The sequence below is a fragment of the Cryptomeria japonica genome, unplaced genomic scaffold, assembly GCF_030272615.1.
Source record: "Cryptomeria japonica unplaced genomic scaffold, Sugi_1.0 HiC_scaffold_204, whole genome shotgun sequence".
In the NCBI taxonomy this organism is placed as follows: domain Eukaryota; kingdom Viridiplantae; phylum Streptophyta; class Pinopsida; order Cupressales; family Cupressaceae; genus Cryptomeria; species Cryptomeria japonica.
In genome coordinates, this window is record NW_026729026.1 from 238,390 (window position 1) to 257,811 (window position 19,422).

At 32.0% G+C, this 19,422-nt stretch overlaps 1 protein-coding gene across 1 annotated transcript; it reads left to right on the plus strand.

Annotated features, from left to right (window-relative positions):
- Positions 1–1,850: 1,850 nt before the first annotated feature.
- Positions 1,851–8,607, plus strand: LOC131868368 (probable LRR receptor-like serine/threonine-protein kinase At4g29180). The gene is made up of 14 exons (XM_059215640.1): positions 1,851–1,966; positions 2,518–2,615; positions 2,714–3,248; positions 3,354–3,805; positions 3,898–4,024; positions 4,128–4,199; positions 6,607–6,672; positions 6,794–7,029; positions 7,114–7,322; positions 7,446–7,572; positions 7,681–7,752; positions 7,828–8,017; positions 8,117–8,249; positions 8,359–8,607. Exons 1-14 carry the CDS (start codon positions 1,851–1,853, stop codon positions 8,605–8,607), a joined length of 2,682 nt encoding a protein of 893 aa, XP_059071623.1.
- Positions 8,608–19,422: the final 10,815 nt, after the last annotated feature.

Here is a 19,422-nt window from a genome sequence, read left to right on the forward strand (position 1 = left end):
ATTTTGAGGTTGATGGTTATACATCCACACATTACATCTCTCTAAGTCGACCTAGCAAATACCATTGCAGATGAATTTGATATCATTGTATTGAAATCTGAACATGAAGAACTGTTGCCCAAAAGGGACATTAAGTTAGAGGTTGGAGGATCAAATGAGTAACAAAGTAGTTATGAAGACTACTTCTAATGTGTATTGTGGTGCTAGCATTTTGATAGATGTTTGTATACAATTTAGTCTTATTGATATTTCTATACCAAAAGAATCATATCTTGTCTTGAAGAAGTGATCTTTAGTTTGTGCAAGAGACCATTGCATCTTGCTCCAAAGTTGTGTGCCTTAGCTTGCAAGTCATCTTTTGAAGCAGTTAGCTCTTTGGCCTTTGGCCCAAGACACTATAATCTATTATAATAAATATTGTGAGCTTGATTCTCACCATTTTTTTTCCCTATTTGGTTTTTCCATGTAAAAGTCCTAGTGTTCATGTGCATTTGATTTAGTAGACTTAGTTATTTCTTTTTATGTATAAGATAAATGATAATGCAAGAAGTTGAATCTAATCAAGTTCTCAACATATGCTGATTTGCCCCCATCTCAGCAATCCATAGTGTTCAACACACATTACAAAAAGCATTAGACCTAAGGAAATCCAAATTATTAGCTCCTTCTTTCTTTGGAATAAGAACAAGGAAAGTTGAATTCAAGGCTTGAAGCATTGATGAAATTCCCGAACAACCTCCAATAAATCTAATTGAACAATATCTCAAAACTTTTGAAAAATCTCAATGGGAAACCCATCTACTAGGGGCTTTGCTTTTATTCATCCCAAAAACTACCTCCAATTCAAACAAAGAGATTCAAACAAAGAGATTGAGTTGATGAGTGATTCATTCATCACATTAGTGACTAAAGAGGGAAAACATGTCAATATCAAATTCTCCTTACCTTCAGTAGGAGGTAAATCTTTAGTGAAAAGAGTAGAGTAAAATTGTCTAACTTCATGAGACATCCTCAAAGACAAGTGAACTGAATGCCTATCGAGTTAACTAAAGAGGAAATATAACTTCCATTCTTACAAGTTTTTTAATAGAAAATCTCTTATCAAGTTTTGCAACTTGACATTCTTTACCTTGGATACCCCTTGGTAACAAGCTTCAAGAATGTCTCAAGCTTTCTTTGAAGACTCTGCACTAGAAACCTTTGAAAACATGATGTCAATTAAACCTTGTTGAATAAAGCCTAGAGCTTTATTGTTTTTCTTTTTGTTCTCCTTCAACAGATTTTTGTCAACATTTGTTAAGGCCATTTCTACTACTTGGCAGTCACAAATCCCCAAACATCACAAGCACAAAGTAATGTTCTCATTCTGATAAACCAAAAATTATCATTTTTCTCAGTCAAAATAGGAACCTTGCTTTTTGAGGCCATCCTAATTCAAATTTCAGATAGCTATAATCATTAGATGAAAGATAAGGGCTCTTTACAAAATAGTCTCTGAACTCAGTCACACTGAGTGTAGCTCTCCCTGAGCTCTGAAACCAATTTGTAGGTTGCAGAGGAATCAAAACAAAATAGAGTATCAAGAGAAAATAGAACAGAGTATTGACAAAAGTATGCTACAGCAGACAAAACAAACTTTCTAGTCATCCATAATAAACAATGCAAATATGGAACTCTACAGAGAGTTCTGAGAGATCTCTAATTTGTGCTTCAATAAAAAAGCCAGAGTTACATAAAGATTTATTTATAAGGAAAGTCTCCTCCAGTCGGTGAACAGGGGCGGTTTGGAAACTTGTACTGCACGGCAAGTTAAGATACGCAGAAAAAACAGATTTTCTCCACAGCAAGACATGATAAGCATAAAGCAGATTTCTGGAGAGTTGGCCTTCAACGGTCTTCAAGCAGCGGAGGGAGAAAAGATTGTTTACGGTGAAGACGTCAATGTCCAACAAACAGAAAAATTATTGTTTATTTCAAAACAAGCTGAATCATTCCATTCAAACCTGGAAGATGGAATTGTCTTAATTTTATTCTAATATGTTTCCCTTGGATTTTCCACATTTGTTTAATGTTTGCGGGGTCTTTGCCATAGACCCAACATGCACATATGTTTATTCATTGTCGTATCCTGTTAAATCATATGAGAACAGTAATATTCCTTAGTTTTCTTTGCTTAGTGGTCTGTTGCCTTCGTTAAAAACAACACAATATTAATGACACATATGACATCATGCATTTTAATTATTTAAACCAAATGTTGCTAGAAGCTTCAAAGCATGGTCAGGAACAGCATCATCCCTATTATTAAAATGTATCGAAGTTTCTTCTTGACTAACAGATTATCATTTCAAAAAATACAACCGAGAGCCTAAAACTTCATGAATTATTGAATAGCTGCTCCATCTGCTATAGGCCTGACTTTCTGTCCGCGTATTACAAAACTAATGTTAGAAAATATATATCATATCATTAAGCCATATGTAAGTAGGTAAAACGAATTTTCTGAATCTTTTTCAGGATAACCATAGAGAAGTTCTTTAGGGGTTCCATTCTAATGGTACAGGTAGTGCTTCTTATCATCTGGTGGCGTATAGCTTTCGTTATTGCTCAACCAGGTCAGTATATGCCTATCAAATCCTAATTCCATCTGCAAATAACACTATTTCGTTTAATTGAAAACGATTCTGTTTTATGTATGTCTTGTTAAAAGCAGGATTTCTTAGCATTAATTGTGGCGGGAAATCAAATTACACAGATGAAAACAATATAGAATGGGTTCCCGATGATAATTACATAGAAGTGGGGCAGAAAGAAGAAATTAAAAACTCTAGTTTGCCACTATATGAGCAAAGCCTTCGAGTCTTCCCACAGCCTCTCAATAAGTCTTGCTATAAACTGCCCATAACCCGCAACGTACCTCATCTTGTGAGAATATGGTTTTATAATGGCAATTACAGTGGACAGCCAGATTTGCCAATCTTCAAATTCTCAATTGAAACTACAGGAATGTTGGCCTTAAGAAACATTTCAAACAGAATTACACAGCACAACGTATCGAGCGAGGGGATTTTGGTTAGTTCTGGAGATGTTTTGTTTATTTGCTTGATTAGAATCTCTGAGATCGTTAGTCCTTTTATAACTGCTATTGAGTTGAGAACTCTTCGACAAGGCATGTATCCTCAAGTTAAGCCCGGAACAATGTTGCAAATGGAAGCAAGATATGATCCTGGTGGAAATTCGACAATCAGGTAATAACTCTTATCTTAGTTTGTGATCTAGAAACCCTTTTTTGGGGTCTTAGGTTTCACATCTCTTTTCTCATCTTATTGAGGCGTAGCTGACTAGTTATTTAGGTATCCACAAGATCAATTCGACCGCCTTTGGAATCCTCTAAATATACCAGGAGCGCAGAATGTTATGATGCAGGAGACAATCTCAACCGACGCCACCCAGGACCTTCCTCCATCTGCCGTTATGCAAACTGCTGCTGTTGCACCTGACGGCACGAATATAATTGATATGACTTTTCCCCAAATAAGTAATCCTCTAGTGCTAATGTATTTTGCAGAGATTGAAATGGTTAACGCATCTGAATCAAGAAGTTTCAGGGTTCTTGAAGCTGATGGTAATATGTTAGAAAACATTAGTTTGGCAAGAAACTTTTCTGCAACAGAGGTATCGTTCACATTTGTGGGAACAAATCTGTCTCTGTACAATCTCCCGAATTCCGGCTCCCCTCCTCTCATCAACGCTTTCGAATATTACCAGCTAATTACAACTGAACCAGCAACTTATACAGGGGATGGTAAGAACTTCATGCTTTTGAATATTTTTCTACTGTGAGGTGTTGTTTTATATTAAAACTCTTACAAAGACGACTGATTTGTGATTCTGCAGCTGTTGCTCTAGCTTCTCTGAAACAACGGTTTCCAATAAATAATTGGATTTCAGATCCTTGCTTCGGTCTTCCCTGGGAAGGAATCCTGTGCAATAACAGTATCTCCTCTGTCAGAGTTTCGGAAATGTAATTTTTGCTAACATAATTCTTTTTTTTTTACTTTATGGGTATGATTGTTGAACATGGAAGTAGGAGGCCTAACATATTGGTGATTATTGTTTATATTCAGCAACTTGTCCGGAAGGAATCTGACAGGATCCTTACCCACAGCTCTTGCTCAGATGACTGAACTCATTAACATGTAAGTGACTAGAACCTTATATGCATTTGTAGGAAAATCAAAAGCTATTTGAAGTTCAATCCTAACAATAATGAGAGCTTTCAAAGGATTCATTCTTTTCTGTCAAAATTTACAAGGAGGCAAGCAATAAATTTATATTTAACATAGTTGATATAGCATGAGAAGAACACCCAGACTTTCGTAAACTTTCAAGTGAAGAAAATCTTGCAGTTAGTTGAAAAACCAGAAGTACGTATACGAATTGTAACATTTTTAAATAGCATAGTTAAAAACTTCATATTGCATCCTGAAATCAGAAGAACCAAACCGAAATAAAACAACTTAAGTATTTTTCCTAGCAAAAGGTTCTACCCAAAAAAAAATTATGATCTTTTTAGTTTCCCTCTTCTATATGATTGAAATAACCCGTCTTCTCTTCATTCTGAAGTTGGCTTTCAACCATAAGCAAGCGTTCCTTTCGAAAATTTCTATCTTCAATATGAATTTTAGTTATAGACTGAATTCTAGATGGACAAGTCACCGTTCTCTATATTTGTTAAAAATTACTCTATGTAAATTGGTCTTAAAGACTGAATTCTAGATGGCTAAGTCACCATTTAAATTGGAGTTTACTGTGATGATAGTAGCAACCTTTCCAGGGAGCAATTAAGATAACTTTAATTATATTAAATAAAAATTAAATTAAAAATTAACAAAATAAATATAAATCATAAAGGTAAATTTGGTAGATTAATTTTACTTTTTTGAAATAATTCAAACATTAGTTTATGTAAATTAGAAATGTTTGGATATAAAATGTGTATGTTTGTTAAAATTCATTCTGTTTGTCAACATGTAATTTGCATTATTATTTAACAATTATTTATCAAATGATGTTAAATTGTAAGGGTCAATTTGTCCTCAAAGGAAGAGTTCAAAAGTAAATTTTATAGCTATGGACAAGTCATGGTAGACAACATAAAAGCATGCTAAGATCCTATGCACTTATTTATCTATTAGAATCCTCCAAATCCAAATATTATTATATTTTCTCATTGCTTGGGATATTGGAATTATATAGGATGTTAAATAATTTTCAAATTAGTATCTTTAATTACCTAATTATTTTATTTAAATATTTGAAATTGGAGTAAGTTCTATATTGCGTTGGATTGCTTTTTCTTGCCATAGAATTGATCTAGGATAGAGAAATTTAGGATCTCCAAATAAGAAATAGACATAAAATTGTGAATTAATAATGAGAGAAATGTATGAGAATGGGTATAGATAGGATTGAGATAAGTTCAAATATATATAAGTGCATGTAACAAAACATAAATAAAAATAGATAGACATTCAAGAAAAAAAGAACTTAATACAAAAATATACATCTCATTGTGTACTAAATTAAATTACTCCATTAAAATAAATCTAAAATAAAATGTTGCAGTTATCTTTTATTAGCTAATAATTATTTATTTAATTATTAGTTTATTATACTCCATGCTTAAGCTAAACTTAAACTTAAGAATCTTATTATTTTCTAGGGTTTTCACCTTTAGGGTTTCGAGTATCCTCTTATAAGGATTCTCTCTTTCTTTTTTCATAACAACTGTAATTATTGAATTGCATTCTTGTTGCACAATCAATATGACTCCTTTTTTCTAGATCTCTGAATTCTGGGAGCTAAGAGTTGATTTTTCCTCAACTCCAATATAAAATAAAAATTAATATAAATAAAAAATTTAACATTCCAAACAAAAATAAATGACTGAAACTAAAACCAATATTTTTAATAATATTTAAATTTATTTATGAAATATTATTCTTAATATATCTTTCAAATACTAAAATTTGTGAAATATGATTCTCAATATATATTATAAAATCACTTATTTTGCAAACCTTTATACTATCCGTGAGGAAAAAGAAAACTCATAGCAATGTCGTCTCTTGGGTTACCACTGTTGTCAGACTTACATAATTCATGCATAAAATTAGTAGAAAACATTTATTTGGGATTTGCATTGGACTTAATTCTTTCTTACCCACTTGGATGTCTAATTAGATCCCTGGCAAATAACAATTTTAGTGGACACTTGCCTAACTTTTCCAACCTAGCAAAACTGGAGAGAATGTAAGTATTTCGAAAAACACCCTGAACTTTGTTCTTTCGTAATGTTTACATATATCCAACAAGCCTGCTTTAATGTTGAAACTTCTTAACTAATAAGGATCTGTGGATTTCGGTAACCGAGTTATGCAGAAATTTACAAAACAACAGGTTGAGTGGCGAAGTTCCAGACTGGTTATTCCAACTACACAATCTTAAAGAGTTGTAAGTTTTCTGAAGTCACTCGTATATTACAGTCAATACTATCGTATAAACACTGAAAATTTATAATGATTTCTTTTCTGATCTTGACAGACTCATAGACAACAATAATTTCAGTGGTGTAATTGCTCAGAGATTCCTGAATCAGATATCAATAACGTAATCCTTTTATAAAGTATTCCTTTTTAGGTTTTCCATGATACTATTTTGTATAGCATTTTCTTCGCGAAAAACGGTGAACTTGACAATATGGAATATGTTTGTTTTCTACTCAAATCAGATACAAAGGCAATCCGTATCTTAGTATTCTCTCACAAAATTCAACCCAATCCAACTCAAAGAAGAGCAATGTAGGAGTTATCTCTGGAATTATATCAGGCGGCATCATAATAATAATTGTTATTTTAGCTGTTAGTATTGTTGTGTACCGAAGGAAATTCAGAAGAAAAGACATTGCCAATAGAGACTCTAAAGGCAACGCTTCAGGGAGCAAATCGGTATATCTTCAGGATCCTGGTAAGAAAATGTTTCTGCTTTAAGTAAGCACCTAATAAATCAACTACCTTAAGTAGAATGACATCCAATTAAAATGAAATGCAGATTACTCAATGGTTTTGGTACCAAACCCATCAAAATCCCGTGCATTTACCCTAGAAGAGATGATGATAGCTACAAAAGAATTTAGCTGTAAGATCGGACAAGGTGGCTTTGGATCTGTGTTCTGGGGTAAATTGGAGGACGAAAAGCAAATAGCAGTAAAAGTACTGTCAAGTTTCTCCAATCAAGGAGCTTCAGAGTTTCTAAACGAGGTAACACACGATTTTCCAACTTCCATTTCAGGATTCAACATAGCAATGTTCAATTTCATTCTCAATAAAATCAATTATAACAGAAATCTAATATATATTATTTGTTTCAAAATTACTGAGCAGATTGATCTTCTGTCAAGAGTTCATCACAAGAACTTGGTGTCTTTACTTGGTTACTGCAATGAATCCAGAGCATTAATGCTGGTATACGAATATATGCTTGGAGGGTCCCTAAAGGATCACCTTTATGGTAACTAAATTTCCTCCGGAAAATTTTCTCTTAGTTCCTGCACATTGATGAACATAAAAAAGTTCAACTTCACCACAAAATTATCACGCTATCACTTTCCTCTCCCAGGTACCAGTGCAGAGCAATATCCGAATCTAGATTGGAAAAACAGGCTTAACATAGCTTTAGATGCAGCGCGAGGTAAACATTTTCTGGTATAAAGCTAAATCTCATGACCGGTCTGCTTGATCTAATTGTACTTTTAATTTTTTGAAGGATTGGAATACTTGCACGTAAGTTGCACCCCAAAAATAATTCACAGAGATATAAAGACTGCCAACATCCTTCTAGACGACAAATTAAATGGGAAATTGGCAGATTTCGGTCTTTCAAGAGTAACAATTGATGGAGAGGCTTCTCATGTGACAACTACTGTGAAGGGAACCGTTGGATACCTAGATCCAGAGTAATTTTCTACTTGCTTTCTCTTTGCCTAATCCGTAATGCTAAACATGAGAAAATTTTCAATTCTAATCTTTTGATGTTCTATTTTTATGCGTTGCAGGTATTTTAAGACATATATGCTGACTGACAAGACTGATATCTATAGTTTTGGGGTGATTTTGTTAGAGATCATTTGTGGCAGGGCACCTGTAGATGCAAAAGTTTCTAGTGATGAAATTAACCTTGTTAGATGGGTATGAAATTCTATCAGCCCTCCATCATGCAAAAAAGGACACTAATTTGAGGTGATATTTATCAGGGAAGTTTAACAGTGTAACTTCGTTGCTTGTTTTGGTTGAACAGGTCACACCGGTTTTGGAGATGGCTGAATATCCTGAAAGAATTGTAGAAATAGTGGATAAGCGATTGGTTGACGATTACAGCCTAAAATCCATTGCCCATGTGGCGAAGCTAGCAATTAGGTGTGTTGGAGATAAACCATCGTCAAGGCCTAGTGCAAGCGAAGTTCTGGTAGAGATGAAAATGGCTGTGCAATATCATGCATCAAGTGTGGACTTGTCCGAAGAGATCGATATTGATTATCGAGATTAGCAGATAAGTCAAGCAACTCTATCGGATTCCACTACACAAAGGAACATTTCCAACTTTTATCGGGAGGAAAACAAGTCCATGTGTTATACAACGATGGTGGAAAAGAGAAGAACCGAAACGATCGTGTATTTTTAGTTCAGAGCCGTTACATATAAGAACTAGGATTGGTAATGGCTACTGCCTGTAAAAATTACTTACCATGGGTCTAAATGTCCGAACTTATGGTTGGTCTTACAAATTTGTGAACCAGAAAATTTGTTCAGACATTCTTCATACTGTTCTTACAAAAATATTGGATATAAGCAATATAGTGTTTTCTCATGTTTAGAATGTTATTGTGACATCCCCAAGTCAAGCCCCATCCGACTGGGCATTAAATGGTGAAATATTAATAAAAACAAAATATTGAAAGGAAAAAGAAATAAAGGATAAGACTGGGAAAGAACACGTCAGATGACCTTCTGCAACTTTTATTAAAAAGGCATTAGCGTCTGTGTATGCAGTGGTATCCCTCAGCAGATTTCACTTCTCTGAGTACAAGATGATCCCAGAAGATTCCGATATATTGTATAGGATGAGAGATTATGAGACGTTGTCTATACGTATACGTATATGTATATGTATGTTAGACTTATAGACTATGTGTTTTGGTGTGTCAAAGTATTTGGTCAGAATTTATAAGTCTGCAACTATTATACATTAGTAATTTGAAAAACTCGTCTAATGCACAGACATGTATTATATATAAATATATCATACTCTGCATTGTAATGTTTTAAAGTGTTTTCGTAAAATTTCTAGAACTAAGATTGTAATGTGTTTAAGAGAGTAGCAATAGACTTTGTTACACTATGTTCTATTACATTTGTCATATAAAGACAAAGAAAAAACATTTATTTAGCTTAATTTATTTTTTATTTGATTAAAACATGAACATGTTAAGTTATAGTAGTGGTCACACTATAATTAATAATATAAAATATTGTAGACAATTATTCAATTTTTTAGAAAATCTTTAATATTGGATGACATTAGTTTTATTAAATTCAGTAGGAGATCATATGTATTAGGGGATTCAGTATTATTGAAATAATTTATAGCTCTAATAATTTCATCATTTATGAAATATTTACTAATCTTTTTAGTATCTTAGTCACAAATATTCTTCAAAATAATTTTTTTCTAAAACATTATGATATCAACACACTGCATATTATATTCAAAATAGAAATTTATTTATAATTTTTTATAGGATTCTTGCATTGTAATAAGATAATAAAACATAATACCTCCAATATCAATGAGGCTTAATTTGTTTTAATTTTCTTAAATTTTGAAATATTAAAAAAATATTTAGTATCTTTGTCTCCTTTTAGCCCCTACTTTAGTGACATGATTATTATATTTGTTTAGCCTTCTAAGACTATTCATAAAATTCACAAGGTCCTCATGCATATTTAACATTAATATTACTTGAAATATTACTTTTAGAATTTATAAGTTTCTTCTAAAGAGTGCTCTATTATCTTATTTTTCTCTAGTGTTCCTTTTACCAATAGTCTTTGACAAGTCACTCCAAGCAAATAAAAAATCATCCCACCTTTTGATGGTAGCGCTCTCTTTGGAAATAGTACTAATAATTGTGGAGAGGAAAAGTTGGAAATACCCGCAACGAACATTAGAGCGACCACAAAACTCCTAACCTAATGCAAAATAAGCCTACACAACCAAACAAGAACAAATTCATAATGCATAACTAAGAAAATTAAAATAATTTATACAAAGCATCAAATTTGAAACTCTCCATTAATCTTCTTAATATTCTTGTATGATGGCTCTTAACAACTATGTGTACACAAAGAAAATTCAAAACTGTAATGTGATTAGGATTAGAAGATATCAAAGACATGGTTATCAAATTTGAGGATTTGATTGGTTTAAATAGAGGATTTGGATTTTTCTCAATGGCAAGATTGCTTTTGATTTTGGGAAATCAAGCTTCATAAGCAAATGACACTCAAATTTGCCATTTGGAAGTGGAGGAAAGGATAAGTTAATTGAAAATAATTAGAGAAACTATTTATTTTCAACACAAAACTACCATTTCCAAGTGGAGGAAATAAAGAGTTAAGTGGAAAAGAAAATAGAAAAAGGAAGAGTTATGTGAGAGGAAAGATTAGCAAGTGGAAGAGATAGTGAGAGGGAAATTAGAAAGTGGAAGAGTTAAGTGAAAGGAGATGGAAGAATTGAGTGGAGAGAAATATTAGAAATTTAGTGAGTTTAGTGGGGTCATAATTAAATAAATTAAATTTATTTATTTCACCCACACATGGTAATTAAATAAATTAAAAATCTATTTAATTAGATAATTTGGAGAAAGCGATTAAATAATTAAGTGAATTATTTAATCAAAGAGGAATAGTTAGGATTAGGTGACTAAGATCAAGATTGATTGATTAGAAAGAGATAATGGTGAACATTAATTAAATAATATTTATTATTTAACTAATGGTTTAGAAGAACAATAACTAAATAATTAAAAAATATTTAATAATTATGAGAAGAATATTACTACTAATTAAATAATAAAATCATTTAATCAATTTTAGATGAGAAATTGGTGAAAAGTTTTGTCAGACGTAGGACAAATTTTAGTGTCTTTGAGACAATACAAGTTTGAGTGTTGTTTCAAAGAAAAATTGAAAGATCATGCTATAGTAGATCAAGTGATGGAAGTAGGATGCCTCCTCGAGATATTTTTTATGTATGAAAAAAATGAATGATCTCTCAAAAGAAGAAGAAGAATGGTTAATAAGAAACGAAGAATATTAGTTGATAATAGATATGGATTGATCAATAATAAATAAATTAAATCATGATTAATCAGATATATTAGATTGCATGAGATTGATTGATTGATAAATAGATAGAATGATTGATTGATTGATAGAAGAAGTGTTAGCTAGAAGAAATATTAGTGAGAAGAGAAGAAAAGTGAGTGTGATGAAATAAGCTTTCACACTTGTTCACTTTATTATCATAGAACATTATTATGTGGCAAATGGAGACATCGTATGGTGGCATAGAAAACTATGGTGATAATGTTATTCATTTATAGAAAATAGACACATTGCAAAAAGAAAAATTTTCCATCTATCCTGGAATGTTTGTATGTTTAGGGTCAAGTTATATGTAATAGTCACAAGCATAAGTGAATGTACCAACATAGACACCCAAGACACGCTTGCCCCAGAACTTCATAGAAAAACACCCCACAAATAAAAAACCATTAACCATACCAATCACTCTAATCACTTGTGGATATCCTAAGAATGATAAGAACGTGACCGAAGATAAATTTGAATGAAAGTTGAGACTAACTCTAGACCAAGTGAGTCAACAACCATTCTAATATTGTTGTCAAAGTTGATTATTTTTTATAGGAGGATCATGATGTTTTCTTTCAAAAATGAAGTACCCTATCTAACATAGATTTAGTTTGGTTTTGAGTATACTACACTCTATATAAGATAGATGATAGTGATAGGGATTGTTTGATGTTTGATTGATAGGACAAGTTTGATCATTCTAATTGCCAATTAGGGTGATAGCTTGTTTGTTGTTGCATGATTTGTTAAGTGAAGTATTTTACATGTTTTCCATATATTGTCTATTCAAATGTATATCTTTGCAAGGGGTGATTTATTAATGACATGAAATGATTATTCTTGGATTTTGACTGTTTTATAACTTTTAGGATTTTTTTTATGTTAGTTGATTTATTTTTTTATTTTCTTTAAGATATTTAATGATGTTTACAAATTTTCTTCTTAGGACATTTTTTTAATTTTTGGGGATTTTTTCAAGATATTTTTTGAATGTTTTTGTCTTTTTTCAAGACATTTTTCAAACTTTTTTGTTCTTTTATTTTAAGATATTCTACGAATGTTTTTGAAAAATTTTCGAGACTTTTAAGCTATGTACATGTTACAACCTCTGATATGTTTGCAAGAAGGAATCCATCTACCAAGAATGTTTAAGAAATTGTCCCTAGTTTGGTTTAAGACTATTATGATAGCCATGCGAAAGCCAACCAACATATGTACAATCTAGATGTGAAAGGAAATGAAGCTAATAATTAATCAGTCTCAAGGTACAAGAGGACAATTAGGTTTTATTAGAAATATATGAAGGTTTTCTTATGGAGCTGGATGTGTTATAGATAGAGAAATGATAGATGGTAGAGCCATGACTTGCTAAACATAGCGCTTGTTTTCCCGGTTTTCACCACTGTAGTTTCCTAAAGCACCTATTTGTTAGGTTTTCACTATAGGGTGAATGATTTCTCTTTACTTTTATTTTGGTCACACAAGATGCCTATTTGCTAAGTTTTCATTAAGATGATGATTTTATTTTACATCTTGTTTAAATTTTTTTGATATTTCTTAAGGATTATTTTTCAAATTTTTTGATAAATTTTTATGATCATTTTTTTATATTTTTTTTATGATCATTTAAAATACTTGTAGAGGTGAATGTTGTTAGCTAGATTTAAAAGAGGTTCTCCCTCTTACATTATAAGTTGATACACACCTAACCTTTAAGATACAGTGATTATATACGGTCATATCCAATTAGGTTCAAACATGCCTAGTTTTTCTTGTAGATTCTTTAGATTTATTCTAAGGAATAGGTCACTCATTTCAAAATGTTAACCTCTGACCTTCTTATTATAGCTCTAATGAAGACAGTTTTGGTAATCTTGAAAATGAACTAGAGAAACCTATCATCTTTCATCCAACATTTATAACTCATGTAGTCTAGATACCCTATAGTGTTCATCCTCAATCAAGTGTCACAAGGAAACTCTTAGTAATGAGATCTCAACCTCAACAAGAAGTATGGTCTTAGAACCAGACTATTGAATAAGGAGTAGCACTAGTGGGAGTGAAGATATTGGTACAATATCTCCACAAGGTAGGGCTCAACTGTATATCCCAATCTCAAACAACGTCATTAACAATTTTTTTCAATATTTTAGTGATTTTTTTGTTTTCAATGCCTCAGCTTGGCCATTACTCTGTACATAGTAAAAAGTGAAAAAGTGGAACTCGATGTGAAATTTCTCACAGATTTATTTAACATCTTTGTTCTTGAATGGTCGACTATTGTCAGTAGTAATTTTTAATGGAATTTCATACTAACATATGATGTAATTCAAGATGAACTTGCAAATTTTCTTGCTAGTAATATAAGTCATAGGAATGGCCTCAATCCATCTAGTAAAGTAGGATGAATCTTTACTATGAGTTCCAGTCATCATTGAGAGAAGGTAAATATAGAAATAATAGGTTGAAGCTCTTGTGCATGTGCCTAAAGGAGGTCTCTATGTATCTGACACTTGTAACATTTCTTTGCAAAATTGTAGCCATATTGCTCCATTGTGAGCCAATAATATCCAACTCTTATGAGTTTCTTTGCCAAATTTGGATAACTGAAATGGGCCCCACATACACCATCATGTACTTCATTTAATGTTATTTGTTCATCTTCTGAATCAAGACATTTGAGGAGGATTTGGTCAAAGGAATGACCATAAAGACTATCAGCATTGATAATGTATCTAGAGGTGTGATGGATAAAAGATCAAAGTTGGCTATTAGAGAGGTTTGGTGGTAGGATTTGGGCTTGTAAGTAATTATAAATATCTTGATACCACGAGGAATTAAAACCAACAATTTCACACGTGAGCTCAATATGGGGGATTTTTAAAGAAGGAACTATTAGTTGTTCCACCAAAATCTCACATTTCTCATCAGTTAATGGAATATCAAGTATTTATGTAGTTGTTGCCATGGAATCTACTAGTTTATTTTGTATTCATGGCACTTAGTAAAACTTGATTGTAACAAAATGAATTTTGAAATAGTTGACCAATTTATTATAAGGAATTTTTTTTTCATCTTTAGTATCATAACCATCATTCACCTGGCATATGACTACTTTGGAATAACCATATACCCTAAGGTTCTTAATTTTCTACTGTACTGTAATTCTAAGTCCTGTAATCAAGGCTTTATAATAAGATTTTTTTTTGGTGCATTCAAAATTTATTCTATGGGACTTAGGAATAGCATTCCCTTGTGGTATTTGTGGAGTGTGTAAATATAAATATTCACTCATTTGGAAAGTTAGATAATAAGGTCATTCACATTTGTGTCTCTGAAAAAAAGTGGGGGCTTGGCATTTTTTTTGTCCCTTCAAGGATCAATGGGGGCTGGGATTATCATGTTGATTCACCTGATGCATTTACATTGGTTTAAGTTTTTAACAATAGAGGAGGGATGTGACATAGTTGTATGATATGGAGACTCTCAGGGGAGAGTTGTTTTCTGATGTTCAACGCTACAAGAGTCATTTTGACACAAGTAGAAGAGAAGTGGACTTTTAGAGGAGAGGTGGTGTTTCATTGTAAGAGAGGGTTGGGGACATTCTATATAATCTCTCATCTTGTGCAAATTTTTATAGGTACCGCAATCAATTATTCAACTAATGAGGCAAATCTAGTAATTCATAGGTGACTAAGGAGGAATAGTGAAGGTGCTTCATAAATGTCTCCAAAAGTGTTCGTATGATCAACTTTTATATGTTGAAGAATATTACATTAATGGTTAGTTTTAGCATAGTCAGATTAATAAATAAATAATTAGTTACCTATTAGTTATTCCTATAGGGTATTTTTTATAGAAAATGAGAATTTTTAAAATATAATACTATGAAATGTAATATATATCCAATTTGATTTGTGAATGAATTATCATATGTCATCATGATTTGATTCTATGTGCAATAAGTGTTCTAATGTTTCCCTTTTGTTCTCGCATTTGGTATCAGAGTGATAACTAAATTTTGTCCCTGAGTGATGAAGTAGTCTGGAGTGCTATGATAAGATGGACAATGAAAGGAAGAGCCTACCATTGGTTTCTAGCCATGAGGAACGCCTATAGCAATTGTTGAGGATGAGATAATTTTTTAGCAATTATTTGAAATGAAAATATTTTGTGTGAATAACAGTTTTGTCTTTAGGAACAATGCAAGGAATTTTTCATCTACTGTGATTTTTGTTTATTTTCTTGATAATATTGTAGCATTGAAGAATAGAAAGTTTGAATAGTGGTTATGTGTCCATGACATTAAACTATGGTTGGCAACTAAGGAGGTGGTAGTTGTTTAATTGTTTCTTCATACTATTGTGTGACTATTGTGTTGAATATCTAAGCAACTTAGGGAAGGGGGTGAATCAGTTGACAATTGAAATCTTCTTCTAACTTTAATCATATATCCACAACTACTAGTAGAGTTAATTAACATAGATATAACATGAAAGCATATGTACATAGAAAATATCACATAATCAACATCAAAATTTACATGGAAAACCCAAGAAGGGAAAAACCATGGAGAATGCTAATTCTCAATATAAAAACATCGATCAAGGTGATTTTTACAAAGGATGGCTCACTGCTAAAATGCTCAATGTAAGAGGGCTCACTACCCAAAAAAGCTCACTTCCGGAGAGCTCACTATCCAAAAAGGATCACTACCAAAGAAAGAAAGAAAGAAAGAAAAGATAATCCAACACTGCAACACAGTCTCCATTACTGGAACTGCTTTTGGTAACTACCTGCAATAAACTTCACACATCAGCTGGAGTCTTCCTTTCAATCTTGCGTATCTTCTACACAATTTTCCATTTACAACAATGTCACACTAACTCATCTAGATGATACACATATATACTATCTCTGGGAAAACATAATCTTCTAATTTGGCCAAGGAAAAGGTCTAAAATAGGTCAACACTAAACATTCTAGTGGTGGGAAGGAATGAGAAGTAGACCACATCACAACATACCTCATAAAACACATCAACATGTTACATCCAAATCCAATGCCAAACCCAAAAACATTATGCACACACTACACAAATACCGTTTCACAACCTTGACTCTTGGATCAAACCAGGTCCAAAAATAGAATTGAGTAACATCAACAACACATCTTTTGAAGAACCAAATCCTCCAAGAAATCACTAAACATCCATAGACATCACATACATACCTATCTTCCACTACTGCTTAATATACCACATCCAGACCTAACTGGACTACAAGATTTGACATCAATGACAACATACAACATAATGATAACATATTGGATTGTTAAAATCAATAATTTAATCCTACCATACGGTTTCCGCTTTCTATTGGGAAACTAGGTTTAATCTAGTGCAAAGGGAATGCACAAATATGGCAATATTTTTGTGTTTTCTCTATGTAGAAAGTGCCAACAATAGCTAAGGAACTAGAGAGATTGCACTATAAAATAATAATAACTAAATTTAAGAAAAAGAGGTGAGATTGAGTGGTTTAAAATATTTGTCTTTATTGCAAATATTCATAGAATAATTTCATAAAAGAAGGTAAATAGAATAAATTGATCCTTTTCTATGACTACAAGTGACAATGGGTTTGTTTGAGTGGGTGGTGAAAAGAATCTATTGAATACATACACATGATAGCAAGAGTATTATATTAGTTTCTATCACATATTAAAAAATCTAATGTTAAAAGGAGGATACATTAGGTGGATAAATAGTGTGCTTGGCTATGAATAGTTCATAAAGAAGTTTAAGAGTATTTATTCTCATACTTAACTTCTAATTTAAATATTTACCAAGTGTTTTATATGAATGATGATCAATAGGTGCTTCGATGATTTTTGTCATATGCATGATTTAGGGGTGTGTGGTTGTAATATTGAAGATGAAAAAGGAGTTGTATTGATATATTTGTATTTACATTCTATTTTAAAGGAACATTTTTGTTTGAATTAGGCACCTTGTTAATGTTATTTTTATCATGGTCTCACATGTGTCAAAAATTTAGATTTTTTGGAGCATATTTAATTTTTTAATAATTTTTTTTATGATTTTTCATAAATAACTAATTTTGAGAGAAAATTAGCAAATTTTTCAGATTTTCTTACATTTCTGGAAAGGTCTTAAAATTCTATAGGGGTTCTGTTTTTTGTGATTTTAATTTTAATGCAAAATAATTTGTGAAAAAACAAATCTTTAAAAAATAGGGTTTTAGAAATATTTGATCAGATCTCACAAATGGCTAATGAATTTTGCAATAATTAGTTTTTGTAGGTTTGGAATGGTATCAGGATTTATGAGTTCAAAATTTAGATTTTTTAGAGCATATTTGAAGTTTTTATGATTCTTTATAAAAAAATTAATTTTGAGAGAAAATTAGAGAATATTTTGGATTTTCTTACATTTTTACAAAGGTCTCATAATTATATAGGGGTTCTATTTTTTGTGATTTTAATTTTAATGGAAAATAATTTTTCAACAATCAGATCTTCAAAAATTAGGGTTTTGAAATGATTTGATCATATCTCACAAACGACTTGGTATTTTTGCATAATTGTTTTTTTCTTCAAGTTTGGAAGGGTATATACAGTGTTCAATCCCAAATTCAAAATTTTTTGAGCATATCTGAATTTGTTTTGATTTTTTTATGATTTTTCATAAAAAAATAATTTTGAGAGAAAATTAGCGAATTTTTAGGATTTTCTTACATTTGTGGAAAGTTGTTGAAATTATAAAGGTGTTCTATTCTTTATGATTTTAATTTTGATGCAAAATAAATCATGAAAAATTAGATCTTTGGATTAGTTAAAAAACGTATTGTCAAAAGCCCCTTTTCACATTTGGATTTGGATTTTTTAAAATTAACCTAACAAGTGTGCTTGCAGGTGGGGGTAATTTATCAAAAACTAATAATCATTTATTGTAGGGATAATTTTAGTGTGTGTCTTCGCATTTAAATTGCTAGTCTAATTAGGCTCACATGTTTTCATTTCAATCATTTTTGTTTGTTTGTTGAGGGTTAATTAACTTGCTTGAAGTGTCTTGTGCCTTTGGCATACTTGTGTTTAGATTAGAACCCTAAACGTGATAAAAAAAAGTATCCTCTCCCCTTGTCTTCCATGGGACCTTAGGTGTAAGAGAAATTGTTATTGTCTTTTAGAGGGCCTGCCTCCCATCTTGTGAGAGGGAATGACCCAAGTGGTATTTTGTTCTGGTCCGCTATATAAAAGATTGTGGTTTTAGATGAAATTGTCTTATCAGTTGGTTCTGATGTTTTATACCAACATTTGTCTCCTCTAGTGCCAATTTGGTGCAATAAAACTTGTAGATCATAACCTTTGTAGACTGACAGGCCTCAAATCTAAGAAAAATGCCACATGTATAGCCACCAAATGCCTCAGAATATGACTAGACACCTTTAGAGTAGTGGCCCATCCTTTTTGACCAAACATCATGATAATTTCAGTGCAAGGGGATAGTTGGTTTTCTCCCAAAGATACTCACCATAAGGCTCCCATGAGATGAGACTAAAATTCTCAGCTTAGCATTAGCTACTTGTAGCTTTCTGGGGAGAGGGTGATTGGGTCATCCTTCCAGTCTTGGAGGCCCCTAGCTGTCCTCTCACAAAAAAGGCAAAATTAGTAAATACACTCATCAAGGTGTCCCTACACTTGAGCCGACAGAGATTCCAAATTGTGGGCTGACGTTGCTGCCATGAGAACATTGACCTTAGGCTAAGAAGTGTTCGATGTGTTTTCAATTGTGCTAGACCCATGGAAATTTGGGCTGATTCAGTCTAGAACATACACATTATGATCAATTTTGACAAAACACTTTTAGATATTGTGTCTTCATTGTTTGTTGTGTTTTCTTGCC

Excerpts from the sequence above, each read along its gene's own strand:
- LOC131868368 (XM_059215640.1), top strand. The coding sequence starts at position 1,851 with ATGATAAGCATAAAGCAGATTTCTGGAGAGTTGGCCTTCAACGGTCTT. Across the intron at positions 3,249-3,353 it reads GGTGGAAATTCGACAATCAG|GTATCCACAAGATCAATTCG; the intron begins GTAATAACTCTT and ends CTAGTTATTTAG. Across the intron at positions 7,030-7,113 it reads GGTATATCTTCAGGATCCTG|ATTACTCAATGGTTTTGGTA; the intron begins GTAAGAAAATGT and ends AATGAAATGCAG.